Here is a 17,138-nt window from a genome sequence, read left to right on the forward strand (position 1 = left end):
AAAATAACATCTACCTGAGTTATTTCTTTGAAAGAAGCCCCTTATGTCCATTGTTGTGGTCATCAGTACATAACTGAAACCGATTTAGAGTGCTTTATTTAGCCGTGGAGGGTAACAACTGAAAATATGAAATAAACATACATGTAAGCTAAGACTGAAAAAAACAGCATTGTTGTTGTTCGGCTTTTCATTTCGCCATTTGTTGATTCACTCGAAGAGCAAGTAACGTAATATGGGTCAAGTGATCAGTTTGATATCAATCTTTTGTGATACACCGTCATATTTACATTATTTGTACAGTAGGAATGATTTGCTTTGGTACCTGGTCAAACTTAAGCTCTCCTCTGTCTGCACTTCTACAGAAAACTCGCAGGCAGCAGCTTCTCCCCCCTCGCTCACGTGCGTAAGTGCTGTGCTCAGTCGGCTGAGCTCGGATCATACCAAATTTAGGGGGAATTTGCGCGCTATGTGCCTCAAATATTGTGTCGTTTTTTATACAGTTGTCAGTCAGGCATCTAACTGTGAAATAAACTAGATTCCAAAAAACCCTGGGCTTCTGAAACAACCCGGGCTTAAGCCCAGTAAGCCTCCCTACCCGCTCTGCCGATGATTTACAGCCCCAGGACAAAGACGAAAACCACGCAGAACACTGAACCGTTTATTAAGAGAGTGAAGATGGACAACTGGACAGCGGCTCTGCTCACTGGTGTTACCTGCATTGTGGGATACCTGGTTGTGCGGGTGAAAAAGATCAACAGCCTCCGACAGGCAGAGGAAAAGATCAAGAGAGCCAGAAACAGGAGAGATGAGAGCTTGCAGCGGGCAGAGCAGGCGGTGCTCCGGTACAAACAGTCGGTGAGAGTTCAGAGCTTTAAACACTGAAATGTTTAACTTTTTCTTTAGATAGAAATCAAAACAAATTATGTGCTTTTAGTTCAGACCTGGCACTGGTGTCAAGCCAGCCTCCAATTCAAGCATTGCAGTCAAGCCAGCCTCCACTTTGTTTTACATTCCCTGTGTATTCAAAGTATTATGGCAAAAGATGTTGAAACCTGATTTCAAAATAACATGTCAATATTAAAGCCATCTCCTTTTGGATTTCAAAGTAAAAGCCCTGTGAATTTTCATTTTTGAACTTCTCTTTCAATGACTTCAGAATGCTCTTTACTCATTCACTGCCATTGACGTCTATAGACGTCAATTGAAAAACTTACGTTGACTGCCATTGACGTCTATAGACGTCAATTACGTTTTTCAATGGGAGGGGCTAGAATACAACCTCGGGCAGCTTGTCAGTGAACATCAGACTGCTTGAAATGTATTTTTCACAAAAAGCTCGTTTTCTCCCTTTTTGTGGTCAAAACAGGCATTTTTGGTGGAACCCACCTCTCTTCTACAGCTGATTACTAAAGAAAATGGTAGAAACAAGCTTTTTTTTTTTTGGATGGAAGAAGAGAGTCTGTTCTTCATTTTGGTCGGTTCAGCGTTTATATGATCATAACACACAGTTTTCTGTGGCTCTTCAAAAATGAGTAAAAATGCTCAAAAACCCTGGCAGTGAATGAGTTAAAAGCAAAAGTCATATTTACAAAGACTAGTTGCATTTTATATCAACACTATCCAACCACAGAAATCTGAAATTGCCCATATTTGACTTACTCTTCTAACGATTTCAAAATGCTCTAAAAAGAAAAATTCTTGTTTCCACAGGATAATTTCACTCTGTATTTACAGTATAAAGCCCCACAGTGATACCATGTCAATATCAAGTCAGTCTGATTTTACTTTCCAAAGTAATTGAAATTGATATGGTAACATCGTGAGGTTGTATACTGTTGATCTAAGGTGAAATTATCCTGTGGAAACAGGATTTTTTCTATTTAGAGCATTTCAAAATTGTTACAAAAGTAAGTCATATACGGGCAACTTCAATGGGCCATTACCTGCCATGCTGGCAGGAGGGCTTTTAAACATGAGCATTAAAATAAAAGTTAAAAGCACACCAATAATATGCAGCTATTCTAGGTCGTTTGTTTGATTTTGGTCCATATTGACACAATAGCATTACCAGTTGCAGTTGATTTGTTGATTGCACATCAGTGATGTAAATCTCCTGTTCCACCACATCCTAAGGGTGCTCTGTCAGATTTAAATCTGGTAATTGTGGAGACCATTTGTTAGGGAAAATGTTCTAAAACACTTCTTCAGTAAAGACTCAGAGAAGAGAAACACACAGAACTTCTTGCTAGCAAGGGCAGCCTCCAAACTGAGACTCGCGCTGAGAAACTGCCCCGGTCTTTATTTTATACTTCAGTGTGTGTGTGTGTGTGTGTGTGTGTGTGTGTGTGTGTGTGTGTGTGTGTGTGTGTGTGTGTGTGTGTGTGTGTGTGTGTGTGTGTGTTGCTGATCAAAGGGTCATATAACATGAAAGCACAAAAGGTACATCCTTGGTCACAAAGACGGTAGTCTCCCCCACCCTAGATGGTTCACCCTAGATAACACGGTGAGGAAGTCCAGCAGTTAAAGCACTTAAACTAAAACAGACATAGCTACGTTAATCCTACCGTAAAACGATAAAACAAGGTACGAACTCTCATGCTCCCAGGACGTGGGGGTGCATTCCTGGAGTGCACACCAAGCCTGCAGCCTGTTAGAGATCACACATCCTGTCACTACACAATTAATTATATGCCTCTAAGCATACATGGTTAAATATTTCCTAATACAAATAACTACATGCAGTATTCTACCATATGCAAACTTATATCACTAAAAGATTATACTGACTACTAAATACAATTTTCCATTGACACCATTTAAGCACTGTGAATTGTCATTGTCACGTTTGACAGAGTTTGTAAAGAAGTGGAAAATCTCTACATTCATATGCTTTTATTTGTTTGCTGCAGCTTTTTTAATGACATAATGATTCTGTGTGGGTCTGTGTCTTCTAGCATCCGACAACCGACTCTGCTTTCATCCTGACACTCTCCCTGTCTGAGCTGACACAGCAGCTAAAGGAAGGCTCACTTACCCCCGAGGATGTGCTTTACTCTTACATGGAAAAGGTTCAGTATCCAACATGACACAAATCTTTCATAATAGCTCAAATACACCAAAAGGTTCAATGTTTCCAACAAGAGTTCAATATTTTACAGAGTGATTACAAAGATCAAGGTCCCTTCAAGGTAGATAAGTTAATCTCAAACTGTCTGTGCTTGTTTCCTTTCCAACAGACTCTGGCTGTAAACAAAAAGCTGAACTGCTGCACTGAAATTTTGCTGGAGAGTTTGGACCAGCTGACAACTGTTGGCTCCAACAAGGATGGTCTCTTGTACGGAGTTCCAGTTAGCATTAAAGAAAATCTTGCATTTAAGGTATTACAAAGGTTAAATAATGCAAATATCAATTGCAGGCCTTCTGGTCAGTATTTCTAACTAATTTCTATGTTATGTCTAACTTATAGCATTCCCAAGCATTATTATTCACATCTTTGAAGCACCATTATCATCTTTTTTCTTCTTTCTTTCTCTTTTTTTTCACAACACAAGAATCATGACTGTTCTTGTGGTGTGATCATTAACCTGGACCAGCCCGCTGAAAAGGACAGTGTGCTTGTTCAAGTCCTGAAGAAACAAGGAGCTATTCCCTTTGTGAAAACCAACTTGCCTCAAGGTCTTTTGAGGTAAATCTTTTATCGGTGATTGACATAAATCTAGAGCCAATTTAAAAATACCGGTGTCTGCCATTTCTGCCCGTCAGCCTCCTAGATGCACCTATGGCATAAATTTGAAAATCCGGGTAATTTTTAGAAAAGCTGACCTATGACCTTAAGGGCGAAGTCATTGAGATTCAAAGTCATCCAAGATTTTTAGAAGATACACCAATTCGAAATTCCTATGTCACCTCACTTAATTCTGGAGTTATCACATTCACAAACTTGGGTATCCACTCTGCCCACCTGGAGGGGTGATGACAATACCCCATCTGCCTTTTATGTCTGATGTGGTTAAAACTCAGTCAGTTGTGTTTGCTATTCCACATGTGCATAACATGCAAAGACTTCTCACCTTCTTGTCTGTTCAAATTCAGCTGTGACTGCAGTAATCCTATTTACGGGCAGACTGTGAACCCTCATAACCCCCAGAAGACCTCTGGAGGTTCAACTGGTGGGGAGGGGGCTCTCATCGGGGGAGGGGGCTCTCTGCTTGGTATAGGCACTGATCTAGGTGGCAGTATCCGTATTCCTGCATCCTTCTGTGGAATCTGTGGTTTCAAACCAACAGCGGGTCGGCTCAGGTGGGTCTCATTCAGTCAGTTTCCTGGAAAATTATTATACATTGCTGAGAAAAACTTTTATCTCACCTTTTGTGTAATGATTAGTTCACAGGGAGTTTGTCCAACTTATCGAGGGCAAAAGTCAGGTAAGTGACATATCTACTTAGTAGGGGTGCAACGATACACAAAATTCACGGTTCGGTTCGGTTCGATACTTTGGTGTCACGGTTCGATATTTTTTCGATACAAAAAAAATGTTCATGCCTTTTTAATTTGTCATTTATTAAAATTATAAATATATATTTTAACTCAAAAGTACAGTTTTTAAATTTAACCCTAACCCTAACCCTTGTGCGTGTTTTTTATTTTGACAGCGAATGCGCACCTGCAGACCACTTATGTGCAGCCCTGGTTATTTAGCTCATCATATCACAGCCACAGAAATTATTTTGTCCATGAAACCATAAAGCTGCACTTTCTTTTTGCCTTATAGTCTGATTTGTCATAACTTCTCCGTTTTGTGGTAAGCTTTTCTTTGGCTGTCACTTCTTCACCCTGACCTGTCTTATTTGGCTCAGCAGAACTGAAATATATATCCTGCTGCTCTTACACAGGCACTCACATAACGCTCAGCGATTCTCTGCGCGATCAACCTCTCACATGTTTAAGCTGCGGGAGATTTCACTTGTCATGTTTGCATAGTAAGCTAACGATTAATAAGACTATGTCAGAGGAATTGGTGCACAAATTATCGTCACTCACCAATCAGTGCTGTCGCTCTCTATACACAGTTTGCGCGATTGCAAAGTGAAAGCAAAAAAACAAGCGCAAATTCAAACGCGATTTCAATGTCACATATTGACAGTGGCTCACCGATGCCAATGACATAATTACCCAGCTACATTTCTGAAAGAATGCAAAAGCATTGACATATATTTTTCCTTCCTACGATAGGCCGACGGGCAGGGCAGAGATAGATTTTGGTAGCCCGACTGGAAAAATCGCTAGCCCCGGGACGTCGGGCTAGCGATATTGCGAGCCCTGTATCTGATTGAGGAATCACTCATCTTTGGAAAAGAGAGTTTATTACAGAGAAATGGCTCTTTCCAAAGTAAAAGCTATACTATACGCTTCTTCTGGGCTATATTCTCAGCAGCATATTAAACATATCAGGTCCCCATAAGGAGAATCATGTGCTAACGGCTGTCTAAATGACTCGGTTAAAGTTTGTAGCATACGCGCTTGTTGTTTTTGTCTGCTTCCACTTGTCTTTGCACTAGGATGATGTCGGCGTAAATGTGCAGTCATATTCGTTGTGTTCCCACTAGTGCTGTCAGGTTAATCTCGTTGAAATGACCTTAACGCCACAACACTGCAAATCTCCGTTAACGAGCTACCCCTGATCACCCGTGCATGGGGCTAGACGGCCAACACGTTAACGAGCTAACTGCGCTAACGCACTAGTTCCCAGCCATGTAATTGAGCATTGCGTGGCACATCCAACATACTGTTTTACTTTAGTCCATGACTCGCTTACCTTCAGGGTCATACGTCACATGAAAACCAAAATAGTTCCAAAGGCCAGATCTGAATGAGGGTGGGGGAGGTTTAATTTGCCATGTTGCAAGGAGAGCTTAACTTCTGTCTCGCTAGCTTGCCCTGCGCTCTTCCTCCTGACTATGCTGTCTGTGTTGAGCGCTCAGTGGATCTGCGCTCAAAAGTGCAGCCTAGGCGGAGTAGTCGAACGCAGATTCACTGAGCGCTCAACACAGACAGCATCGTCAGAAGGAAAGCTGATAAAATAAATTACAAATTTTGTATTGTTCAATACATATGCGTACCGAACCGAGAGCACTGTATCGAACGGTTCAATATCGATACGAATATCGTTGCACCCCTACTACATATATACAGAGTCAAAATTGGGATACTGATAGACAGTCCTGGGAAAAAACAGTCAGGGAATTTTGTTTACTGCTTCTTGTTTCATGTTAAACTAGTGCTATCTTCACCTGGACCCATGGCAAGAGATGTGGACAGCCTGGCTCTGTGCATGCAGGCACTTCTTTGTGACCACATGTTTTCTTTGGACCCCACTGTTCCACCATTACCTTTTAACATGGAGGTGTGTCTTGTACTGTGGGATTCATGTCACTTGTTGATAATCCTTTGTTGTAATTGCCTGTGCATATATATGCATAAATGGTCTCATTTCATGTGAGCATTAAAAACAAAAAGTGATTCCCTCTTAGAGATACAGAACCACCAAACCTCTAAGGATTGGTTGTTTGGAAAACGATGGCTACATGCATCCATCTCCAAGCATGGCCCGAGGCGTTAGAGAGGTGAAAGCTCTGTTAGAGCAAGCAGGACACACAGTAAGACGTCACCACACACACACACACACACAAACAAAAACAAAAACAAAAACATATAACAATCATTTTCAAGTCATGTTTTTTAATGTTGGCTTTTGTTTCTCTAGTTGGTCCCTTACCATCCACTGAAGATGGATGAAATTTTCCCTGAACTAATGGTAAAGGGTTTTTTAGCAGATGGAGGTACCAGCCTGTTAACCAAACTGTGAGTTTTTTCTTTTAACAGTTTAGTTAATAGGTTTTTAATACCTAGAGATGCTGCCATTGTCTTCTTGAGCACACGATGGTGTTGACTGGTTTTGAAACTATTCCATTAATTAGTTAAGTATCTCAAAATAGGCTTTTTTCTTATGTGCTAATGAGCCCTTTCTTTTTAGGAAGGGGGGACCCGAGGACCCTTGTCTGAAGGGACAGTTTCATCATTACCGTCTTCCTAAGTGGTATAAGACAATCCATTCATTTCTGCTCAAATCTAAGGTAAGCCCTCCAATTCTGTGACAGACACATACAAAAATAGTCAAATAGATGGTCTGTTTATTTAAATCACCGGATTGAGTGATTTAGCAGAATAATGCATACCTATCTATCTATCTGCAGTCTCCTCGTGTCTCTGCCAACATGAGGGCTCTTTGTGGAGTTCGGTGAGAAAGTATTCTTGAAATGTTTTATTTGTACTTCATCCTTTGTTAGATTTTCATATTATACATGTTCTAGGAATGATATGCTTCATTTTTAGATCTGTTCCTGAGCTGTGGAAGCAACATGCTGCTGTTGAGGTACTGTCAGCTGATGATGCATGGTCACGTATGAAAATCTGAAGATGAAATTGAGATTTCCTGTGTTTTCTTTAGGACTACATTCAAGAGACAATAGCACATTGGAGGAGCTGCAACATCGATGTACTGCTGTGCCCTGTGACTGGACCAGCCTACAACTTGTTTTACTGTAGCAAAATTCCAAGTATGATACACTCAGTACAAGTGACAACATAGTGTTCTGTTTATCACAGTTTGTCCAATTTCAGCCACAAAACACTTGCTGATAAACTCCCTGTTAGAGAATGGATTATTTTTTGTGATTTTGCATTGAATCACAGCACAACTTTGACTCTTTGATTGTAACTGCTTTTTTTAACATTACTTTGGCAAGAGCAGCCTGACAGCCTGGACAAATAAATTTCAATATTAATTATTATATTGAATATTAATAAATATTCTACATAATAATATATTTATATTTTCTGTTATTTCAGCTGCTATTAGTTACACAGTTGTCTACAATCTCCTTAACTTTCCTGCGGGTGTAGTCACTGTTTCCACAGTGACCGCAAAGGATGAGGAGGAACTCAAGCACTATAAGGGCTGTTATCAGGACATGTGGGACAAACTCTTCAAAGAGGTAGGCAACATGTACCAGTGAGATAAGACTGATTGAAAACATAGTCACTCGTCAGTTTATTTGGAATGCTACACAAAGATGTGATTAAAAACATACAGATTACCAAGTAGGGATGGGAATAGATAAGAATTTAGCGATTCCAATTGCAAATCAGTTCTCTGACCTCATTGGGTTCTCATTGGCTCCACTTTGAGAACCACCATTTCTAAGCAGCGTATCAAAGACATTACACTCATGCAAATTAATTGCATTGTGTGAGGTCAAATGTTTCTGCCTGTTTGAGGTGTATCAAAGTTGGTGTCATTACTCAAAAAAGAGAAAAAGAAAGAGGAAAGTAACACATGCCAGTGAGGGATGACTAATTGAACACATAGTGTAGTTTAAGCTACTGCAGGTTTTCCTGCAGAAATAATCTTCTGGGAGACACAGATGTAAAGCTTAAACTATAGATAATTTATTATGGCTAGATGAGAGATATCATGTCTCCAATGTAGCACATGCTTGGAATACCTCACCCTGAAGGTGTCCAGAAGGCATCCTAATCAGATGCCCGAACCACCTCAACCGGCTCCTTTCAATGTAGAGAAGTGACAGATCTACTCTGGCTTCTCTCGGATGGCTGAACACCTCACACTACTTCTAAGGGAGAGTCCAGTAATCCTTTGGAGAAGGCTTGGATCTGCGATCTTGAACTTTCGGTCACAACCCAAAGCTCATGACCATACTCCTCCCTGACTCAAAGTAGGCACTCCGTCCTTTTCTGGCTGAAGACCACAGTCTCAGACTTGGAAGTGCAAATTCTTATACCCACCGCTCCAGTTAGAGCTGGATACCACAACCTGATAAAGCCAACAGGAGCACATCATCTGTCAAAAGCAGAGATGAGATTGAAATGAGTCATGCAGGAGTTGTTTAACTACATCAGTCAAGTGAGGGTACCAACCGTCTCAACCAGTCAGTGAGAACTCTAACATACAGGCAGCAAGACTGTAACCACTGCCCATAAGTTTCATACATTACATTCCACCTCCTGCATGTGAGGGGCCTACAGGAGGGCTGCAAAGTAACTTAAATGTGAAAGTAAGGTTGAAGTGGACAGTCTTACTCTGTATCTGATTTATATGAATATGATAAATGAATGAATATTAGCAGATTATTTCAATTGTGCTGTTGTAGACACGGCCATCAGAGTCATGTTCCTATTACACCTCTGTGAAGATTAAAAAGGGTTTGTTACTGCAATTTAGACCTCTGGAAATATAAAAGAAAGAATATAAAGTACTAAATAGTTTTTGTTTTTCAAAATCAGCCATTCTCCATTTTGCCAATTTTATAAAAAAAAAAAAACACCCAGCACGCCCCTGCGGGCGGTTTATCCTTCAAGCTCGGGTCCTCTACCAGAGGCCTGGGAGCTTGAGGGTCCTGCGCAGTATCTTAGCTGTTCCCAGGACTGCGCTCTTCTGGACAGAGATCTCCGATGTTATTCCCGGGATCTGCTGGAGCCACTCGCCTAGCTTGGGAGTCACCGCACCTAGTGCTCCGATTACCACGGGGACCACCGTTACCTTCACCCTCCACATCCTCTCGAGCTCTTCTCTGAGCCCTTGGTATTTCTCCAGCTTCTCGTGTTCCTTCTTCCTGATATTGCTGTCATTCGGAACCGCTACATCGATCACTACGGCCGTCTTCTTCTGTTTGTCTACCACCACTATGTCCGGTTGGTTAGCCACCACCATTTTGTCCGTCTGTATCTGGAAGTCCCACAGGATCTTAGCTCGGTCATTCTCCACCACCCTTGGGGGCATCTCCCATTTTGACCTCGGGACTTCTAGGTTATACTCGGCACAGATGTTCCTGTACACTATGCCGGCCACTTGGTTATGGCGTTCCATGTATGCCTTGCCTGCTAGCATCTTGCACCCTGCTGTTATGTGCTGGATTGTCTCTGGGGCATCTTTACACAGCCTGCACCTGGGGTCTTGCCTGGTGTGATAGACCCCAGCCTCTATGGATCTTGTACTCAGAGCTTGTTCTTGTGCTGCCATGATTAGTGCCTCTGTGCTGTCTTTCAGTCCAGCTTTGTCCAGCCACTGGTAGGATTTCTGGATATCAGCCACCTCCTCTATCTGCCGGTGGTACATACCGTGCAGGGGCCTGTCCTTCCATGATGGTTCCTCGTCTCCCTCCTCTTTCTTGGGTTTCTGCTGCCTGAGGTATTCACTGAGCACTCGGTCAGTTGGGGCCATCTTCCCAATGTATTCTTGGATGTTCCTTGTCTCATCCTGGACTGTGGTGCTGACACTCACCAGTCCCCGGCCCCCTTCCTTCCGCTTAGCGTACAGCCTCAGGGTGCTGGACTTGGGGTGAAACCCTCCATGCATGGTCAGGAGCTTTCTTGTCTTTATGTCAGTGGCTTCTATCTCCTCCTTTGGCCAGCCTATTACCCCAGCAGGGTACCTGATCACGGGCAGGGCGTATGTGTTGATGGCCCGGATCTTGTTCTTACCATTCAGCTGACTCCTCAGGACTTGCCTGACCCTCTGCAGGTACTTGGTGGTTGCAGCCTTTCTAGCGGCCTCTTCATGGTTCCCATTTGCCTGCGGGATCCCCAGGTACTTGTAACTGTCCTCTATGTCTGCAATGTTGCCTTCTGGTAGTTCAATCCCCTCAGTTCTGACTACCTTCCCTCTCTTTGTTACCATCCGACTACACTTCTCCAGTCCGAACGACATTCCAATGTCATTGCTGTATAGCCTGGTAGTGTGGATCAGTGAATCGAGGTCTCGTTCACTCTTGGCATACAGCTTGATGTCATCCATGTACAGGAGGTGGCTGACAACTGCTCCGTTCCGTAGTCGGTATCCGTAGCCAGTCTTGTTAATGATCTCACTGAGGGGGTTCAGGCCTATGCAGAACAGCAGTGGGGACAGAGCATCTCCTTGGTAGATCCCGCACTTGATGGTAACTTGTGCTATGGGCTTGGAGTTGGCCTCTAGTGTTGTACGCCACATCCCCATTGAGTTCCTGATGAAGGCTCTTAGGGTCCCATTGATCTTGTACAATTCTAGGCATTCCAGTATCCAGCTGTGGGGCATTGAGTCATAGGCCTTCTTGTAATCAATCCAGGCAGTGCACAGGTTGGTCAGTCTGGTCTTGCAGTCTCGGCTGATTGTTCTGTCTACCAGTAGCTGGTGTTTTGCACCTCTGGTATTCTTGCCAATTCCTTTCTGTGTCCCGCTCATGTATTGACCCATGTGCCTGTTCATCTTAGCCGATATGATGCCTGACAGGAGCTTCCATGTAGTACTGAGGCAGGTTATTGGTCGGTAGTTGGAGGGGACCGGTCCCTTCTTGGGGTCCTTGGGGATCAGGACCGTCCGGCCTTCAGTTAGCCATTCCGGGTGTCTCTCGTTAACTAGCAGCTGGTTCATTTGTGCTGCCAGACGCTCGTGGAGTGCAGTCAGCTTCTTCAGCCAGTAGGCGTGAACCATGTCGGGCCCTGGTGCTGTCCAACTCTTCATACTGGAGACCCTTTCTTGGATATCTGCCACTGTGATGGTTACTGGACCCTGTTCAGGGAGGTCGCTGTGGTCTGCCCTCAGATCCACTAGCCACTGAGCATTGCCGTTATGGGTTGCATCCTTCTCCCATATGCTCTTCCAGTATTGCTCCGTCTCCAGCCTTGGTGGTGCTGTTCTCTTATTGTTCCCTTGCCACTGAGAGTACACCTTTGCTGGTTCTGTGGAGAACAGCTGGTTTATTCTCCTGCCTTCTATCTCTCTGGTGTACCTCCTCAAGCAGCTGGCCAAGGCTGTGAGTCTTTGCTTGGCAGTTTCCAAGGCCTCAGGTATGGACAGCTTGCTGTATTTCTTAGGCACCTTATTTGTCGCACCTTTCTGCAACTCTGTTAGTTGGCTAACCTCCCTCCGTGCTATTTTGATCTTGCCCTCTAGCCTCCTTCTCCATGGAGGGTACTGCCCCTTGTGGCTGTTCAACTTGTAGCCAAGCATCTCACTGATCACTGCTGCCGTATTGTAGATCAGCTTGTTAGTGTCGGTAATCGTGGTTGTAGGTATTGCCCGTAGTGCTGCATTAACATCATCTAGCAGACCTTCTGAGGGTACTTCACGTAATCTTGGTAACCGGCTACGGGGGATCCAGGTTTCAAGCTTGGCCATGATCCTATTTTTCAGGTCAGTTCCTCTCGCACTCAACGATCCTTCTCCTATCGCACTTGGGGCTATGTACCCAATCTCGGGTGGGGGTGATGATATCTCCCCCCTGACCTGGCGTCCTGACTCCTCCTTGCCGTAGCATTTGTGTTGTACCTCGTCAATCTCTAGCTGTGAGAGCAGTCCCTTCTTTCGAATGTTGGAACACTGAGCTACTAGTTGTTTCGCCGTCATTGTGGATGTTGGGTATCGAAGAATCCATAGGTCCCTCATCCTCATATATATATATATATATATATATATATATATATATATATATATATATATATATATATATATATATATGTATATGTATGAGCGAAAATTGAATAACAGCTCACGGCGGTCTTGAGTTCTCAGAATTTGCTCTTTGAGCTCACGGCTCTCCAACGGGAGATTGAGAGACCAGTGTCGGACTGCTAGAACGGCTTTGAAATTCACGTAAGTTGTTCGCACTAAAGGAAAAAAACACCATCATTTCATGTAGCTACCATTTCGGCAACAGCTGTGGTCTCAAGGCTGGAGCTGAACAAAACAAATTCTCCCGGATAACGGACGGTGTTTAGACTCTTCCTCCCCTATCCTACGCAAGGCCACTTGGGTTGGCTGGAAGACTGTTTACTTAGCCTGGCAGGGCAAAGGATACTCTCTCAGCTGAACTCTGGACATACACAGATATACATTCATCCCCGCTCCCCTTCCAAATGCCTTCAATGCTTATCCCCTCCCAATGCAGACGGTGGATCACAGGGAACCAGCGCATATGCTGCAGGCCTGGATGCGCTGTCTACAGTGGCTGTCTCTCACCTTTTATCCATCCCTGTTGCTTGTCATGTGTTTCTATGGTGTATTAAGAGTTTTTCATGTACTATGCGCTGAGGTGTTTTTTTTCTGTTCTCAAACTGATCCCCCTGTTGGAGCTCAGTCTTGGGGGAGTTCTTTTTTCTCCTTGTCTTTCCTGATGTTGTGCATTTTTCCATTGTTCGGTCCCGGGTCGCTGCTCGTGTCGCTGACCGGCCAGCTACCCAGCCTGACCTGTCTCCCCAATGTGATGTTTGTCTATTGTATGTACGGTCGGCAAAGTCAGTCTCTTAATCTCCCCTTGGGGATAAATAAAGTCTTCTGAATCTGAATCTCGGTTGTGGGTAACTGCAACTGACAAATAAAGGCTATCTCATCTCATCTCATCTCATCTCATCTCATCTCATCTCATCTCATCTCATCTCATCTCATAAAGAATGTCCAATAATGGGCAACCCTCCAGTGCTTTCGGAAAGGTCATTGCCCAATTTGATCCATCCTACACAGAACCAAGAACTGAACCAGATCAGACTATTGTGACTCCAAAATTTGTCAGTGTTTTGTATCATTTCCTTGTGGTTCTGTCATTTATTGTCTCATCTTAGTCTTTTTGCAGGTCTTCTGGCCTTGTACTTATACATAATCTGTATCTGAAATTCCACAGTTTGTCAGTAGGTGAAGACAAAAGACTGTGGTATGTTCAGCTGCTGAGCGTTAAGTGACAGGTGTGTTTTTTTTGTGTTCAGGCAGTGACTGGAGGCGAGGGTCTGCCTGTGGCGGTCCAGTGTGTTGCTCTGCCGTGGCAGGATGAACTCTGCCTGCGCCTCATGAAGGAAGTGGAACAACTGGTCAAACAGAGCAAGAAGTAAAGCTGCTTTCATTCTGAGTCTCACATGAAAGACTGCAGACTTCAGAGGAGACACGTTAACTTGATGTTAGGTTTTGTATTGTTGATTGCCAATTATGCTTAGAAATATTTAACCATATATGCTTAGAGGTGTATAATCATTTGTAGATTGAAAGAATGTCTCATCCTAGGAGGTCTGTAACAACTCTGTGTAGCATGAAGAGGGGAGTGCGTTCACTCCTCTACAGAGTGTTCTGGCATAAGATCACACACCTCCTAGGAGAGGTCGTATCTTCTCTTGTTGATATATGGCAAACACACGTATATCTCATTAAGTATAAGAGCCTTTTGTTCAGATGGACCCGCTAGACTCCTGGCACCAGCTTTGGGGAGTCTTCACAGGGTCACATCTTGACCTCACACAGATCACACACACACACACACACACACACACACACACACACACACACACACACACACACACACACACACACACACACACAAAGGCAAGGTACTCTTTGTGTGTATGTAGACGTCATATGTTCATGAACCTATGCATATTCATGTAACCTCAATAAAAGAGTAGTGTTACGGGAGAACGGACGAGAGCAACTGGGGTCAAGCGAAGGAACGGCGTTTGTCCGGTTCTCTCCCATGCACGAGAAACATGAAGAACTTTGCCTACTTCGTGTCTTGCTTGCTGTGTAATTATATTGTCCTCAACGTTCCAGCGAATAGGTTCAAGCTACAAACCTATCACTTGAGTTTTCCCCATAAATGCTATTTAAATGTGTCAAAGGGTTGAGCATCCTCTGCACTGCCAGTAGGGTTGACTGGGGTTGGTTGTCACACTGTTTCACTTGCATGCATTGTTGATGATTGAAACCCTTATATAGGATTGGTTGTCACGAGTTTTGGGCTTTGTTGTCACTTTGTTGTAATTATCAAGTGAGCTTCAGTAAAAAAAAAATGTACAAACAAAATGTAGAACTTTTTCAATTTTTTGGAATTGAATTTACAGCATGTAATAATGTAGCCAAAAAAACAACAGAAGAGAGCAGCTTCCACATTCCACGACTGTATTTTGAACTCATGTATTATTGATATTATTGAAAAAAAAACTTCCAGAACTTCCATATAGCTTTTAGAAGACAGGCTTTTTGTTCAAAACTTCCCAACAGGTAACCTGAGCAGTAGTGAGCAAGGCAGTTTAAACATGTGAGAATTAAAACTGACTCAACTGCTCCATGTTTTAAGTCTTGATGCACGCTAGATAATAAAGGTTTCTCCGTTTTAGGGTTGCTAGTCTTGATCTAGCAACCCTTTAACTTACTCAGCTACTCAAGTCAGTCATGACAAATGTATACCCCTTGATAAAAGTATGACCTCTATAAACATTTTTCAATTCAATTCAATTTTCAATTCAATTTTATTTATATAGCTCCAAATCACAACAACAGTCACCTCGAGGTGCTTTATATTGTACAGTAGATACAGAGAAAAACCCAACAATCATATGACCCCCTGTGAGCAAGCACTTTGGCGACAGTGGGAAGGAAAACTCCCTTTTAACAGGAAGAAACCTCCGGCAGAACCAGGCTGGCCCACTTTGCACCAGAAAGAGGTCGCACTAAACAACAGCAGCACGTTTAAGCTTGATCAGCTGTTGTTAGAATTTATTTAATATTAATTACTAGTATCAGCTGATGTTTGCTGGAGCCACAGCTGTAAAGCTGCTGGTCATGATGTTGGTTTGGATATGTGGTGAGCAGTGTTGGGACTAATGCGTTATTAAGTAACGCGTTACAGTAACTACGTTATTATTGTGGTAACGAGCACGGTAACTAGTTATTATGCCAAAACCAGGAAGGCGTTACTCGTTACTGGGATTTAAATAGGCTTGTTATTCGTTACTTCGTGTGGTGGCTATCGCAGAGCTTCCACAGATTCAATAACATTAGCAAGTGGTGGAAGCCAGCAGGTGGATGAAGGAAAAGGGAGGCAAGAGGAGAGACCCGAAGCGGCTGCTGGTCCGAGTGTCAGGTGAACTGAACTTCAGGTAAGAAGTTATAACCTGCAGTCCATCTGGGTCAGATATGAACCAAGTTTAGGTGGAGTTTATTTTCGTTGTGTTGACTTTTTCGTACTGCGTGCTAGCTAGCATGACAGAGTTTCTATACAGCTGGGTGGGTGCTATGTGTTAGGTATTTTAGTACCATGGTAGCATTTACTGGATATTGTTTTATAGTGACATTATACAGGAAAACTCTGTCATTCAATAAGGCCCCTTTGTTTTAGTTATTTTTCTCTTTGACCCAAGAATTGATGTGTGAGAATCACAGGCTGGTACAAGGTTGAAATACCACAGAGATCACTCCCTCAGCTACATTAGTTTCTTAATCTTTTAGACGCCTGTTGAAGGCCAAATGGTTTGTTTCAGATTTCACTAATGAAAGAACTCTTTGTTTTGTGCCTTGAAAATATGTCGCTGAGATAATCACAATTGTAGCTGAACTAATAAACTACACAAAGGATGCTTCTTCACCCAAGGGCAGGAAGACGCTCCCTTATCTTGGTCTGTACTGGTTTAAACTGATAATCTGCTGTCTCATGAATTTTACCCTCTATATAAACTGTTGTACTTGTGAATAAAGTTGAGTCAATTTGGGAAGACAACCTGAAGCAGTCTCTGTTTTCTTGTTCTCCCAAGCTGCTCCCGAGCTCGTACTAACACGCTGAATGGCATGCTTGAATATTACTTGAGAATATATTTGACTGTGTTACAGACTAAGGGACATTCTCTGCTGATAGGTGAAGGTACATTCTCTGCTGATAGACGTCCACGCCTCGAAGGAAGTCGATCCACGGATTAGGCCCTGGAAACCGTTTCCTTCAATTTTGGTATCAGAAGTGGGATCCTGACGAAGGTAGGCACTCGTCTTTTATTTTATAAGACTGTGTTATGCCTTTCTCAGTGATCCACATAGAAACGGGATACGCTGAGGAGCCTTCGTTAGTGGCCCACATAGAAACACAGGAAGTTGCCTGTTGTTTTGTAAATAAAAGCAGAAAGGACACAGGAAGTTGCCTGCTGTCATAAACTAAGAAGTTGCTCACCAGCAGAAAGGACACAGGAAGTTGCCTGGGGTCATAAAACGAGAAGTTGCTCGTTAAAAAGTGAGAAGTTGCTCACTAAAAAGATAAAATTGCTAGCAAAAAATCAAG

General features: G+C 43.0%; 1 protein-coding gene across 2 annotated transcripts; it reads left to right on the forward strand.

Moving 5' to 3' along the window:
* The first annotated feature begins 377 nt into the window (after positions 1-377).
* Positions 378-16,099, forward strand: LOC308393331 (vitamin D3 hydroxylase-associated protein-like). Of its 2 annotated transcripts, XM_080877013.1 has the most exons (15): positions 643-855; positions 2,955-3,068; positions 3,237-3,377; positions 3,552-3,685; positions 4,093-4,299; positions 4,384-4,424; positions 6,279-6,403; positions 6,531-6,656; positions 6,764-6,861; positions 7,034-7,133; positions 7,254-7,297; positions 7,393-7,432; positions 7,508-7,616; positions 7,909-8,054; positions 13,813-16,098. In XM_080877013.1, exons 1-15 carry the CDS (start codon positions 676-678, stop codon positions 13,933-13,935), a joined length of 1,728 nt encoding a protein of 575 aa, XP_080733139.1. In that variant the 5' UTR covers positions 643-675; the 3' UTR covers positions 13,936-16,098. The 2 variants fall into 2 exon arrangements, with proteins under 2 accessions (XP_080733138.1, XP_080733139.1); XM_080877012.1 differs by having other exon boundaries at positions 378-855; positions 4,093-4,424; positions 13,813-16,099.
* Positions 16,100-17,138: the final 1,039 nt, after the last annotated feature.

This window comes from Rhamphochromis sp. 'chilingali' (genome assembly GCF_963969265.1).
Source record: "Rhamphochromis sp. 'chilingali' genome assembly, chromosome: 3".
NCBI classification, from domain to species: domain Eukaryota; kingdom Metazoa; phylum Chordata; class Actinopteri; order Cichliformes; family Cichlidae; genus Rhamphochromis; species Rhamphochromis sp. 'chilingali'.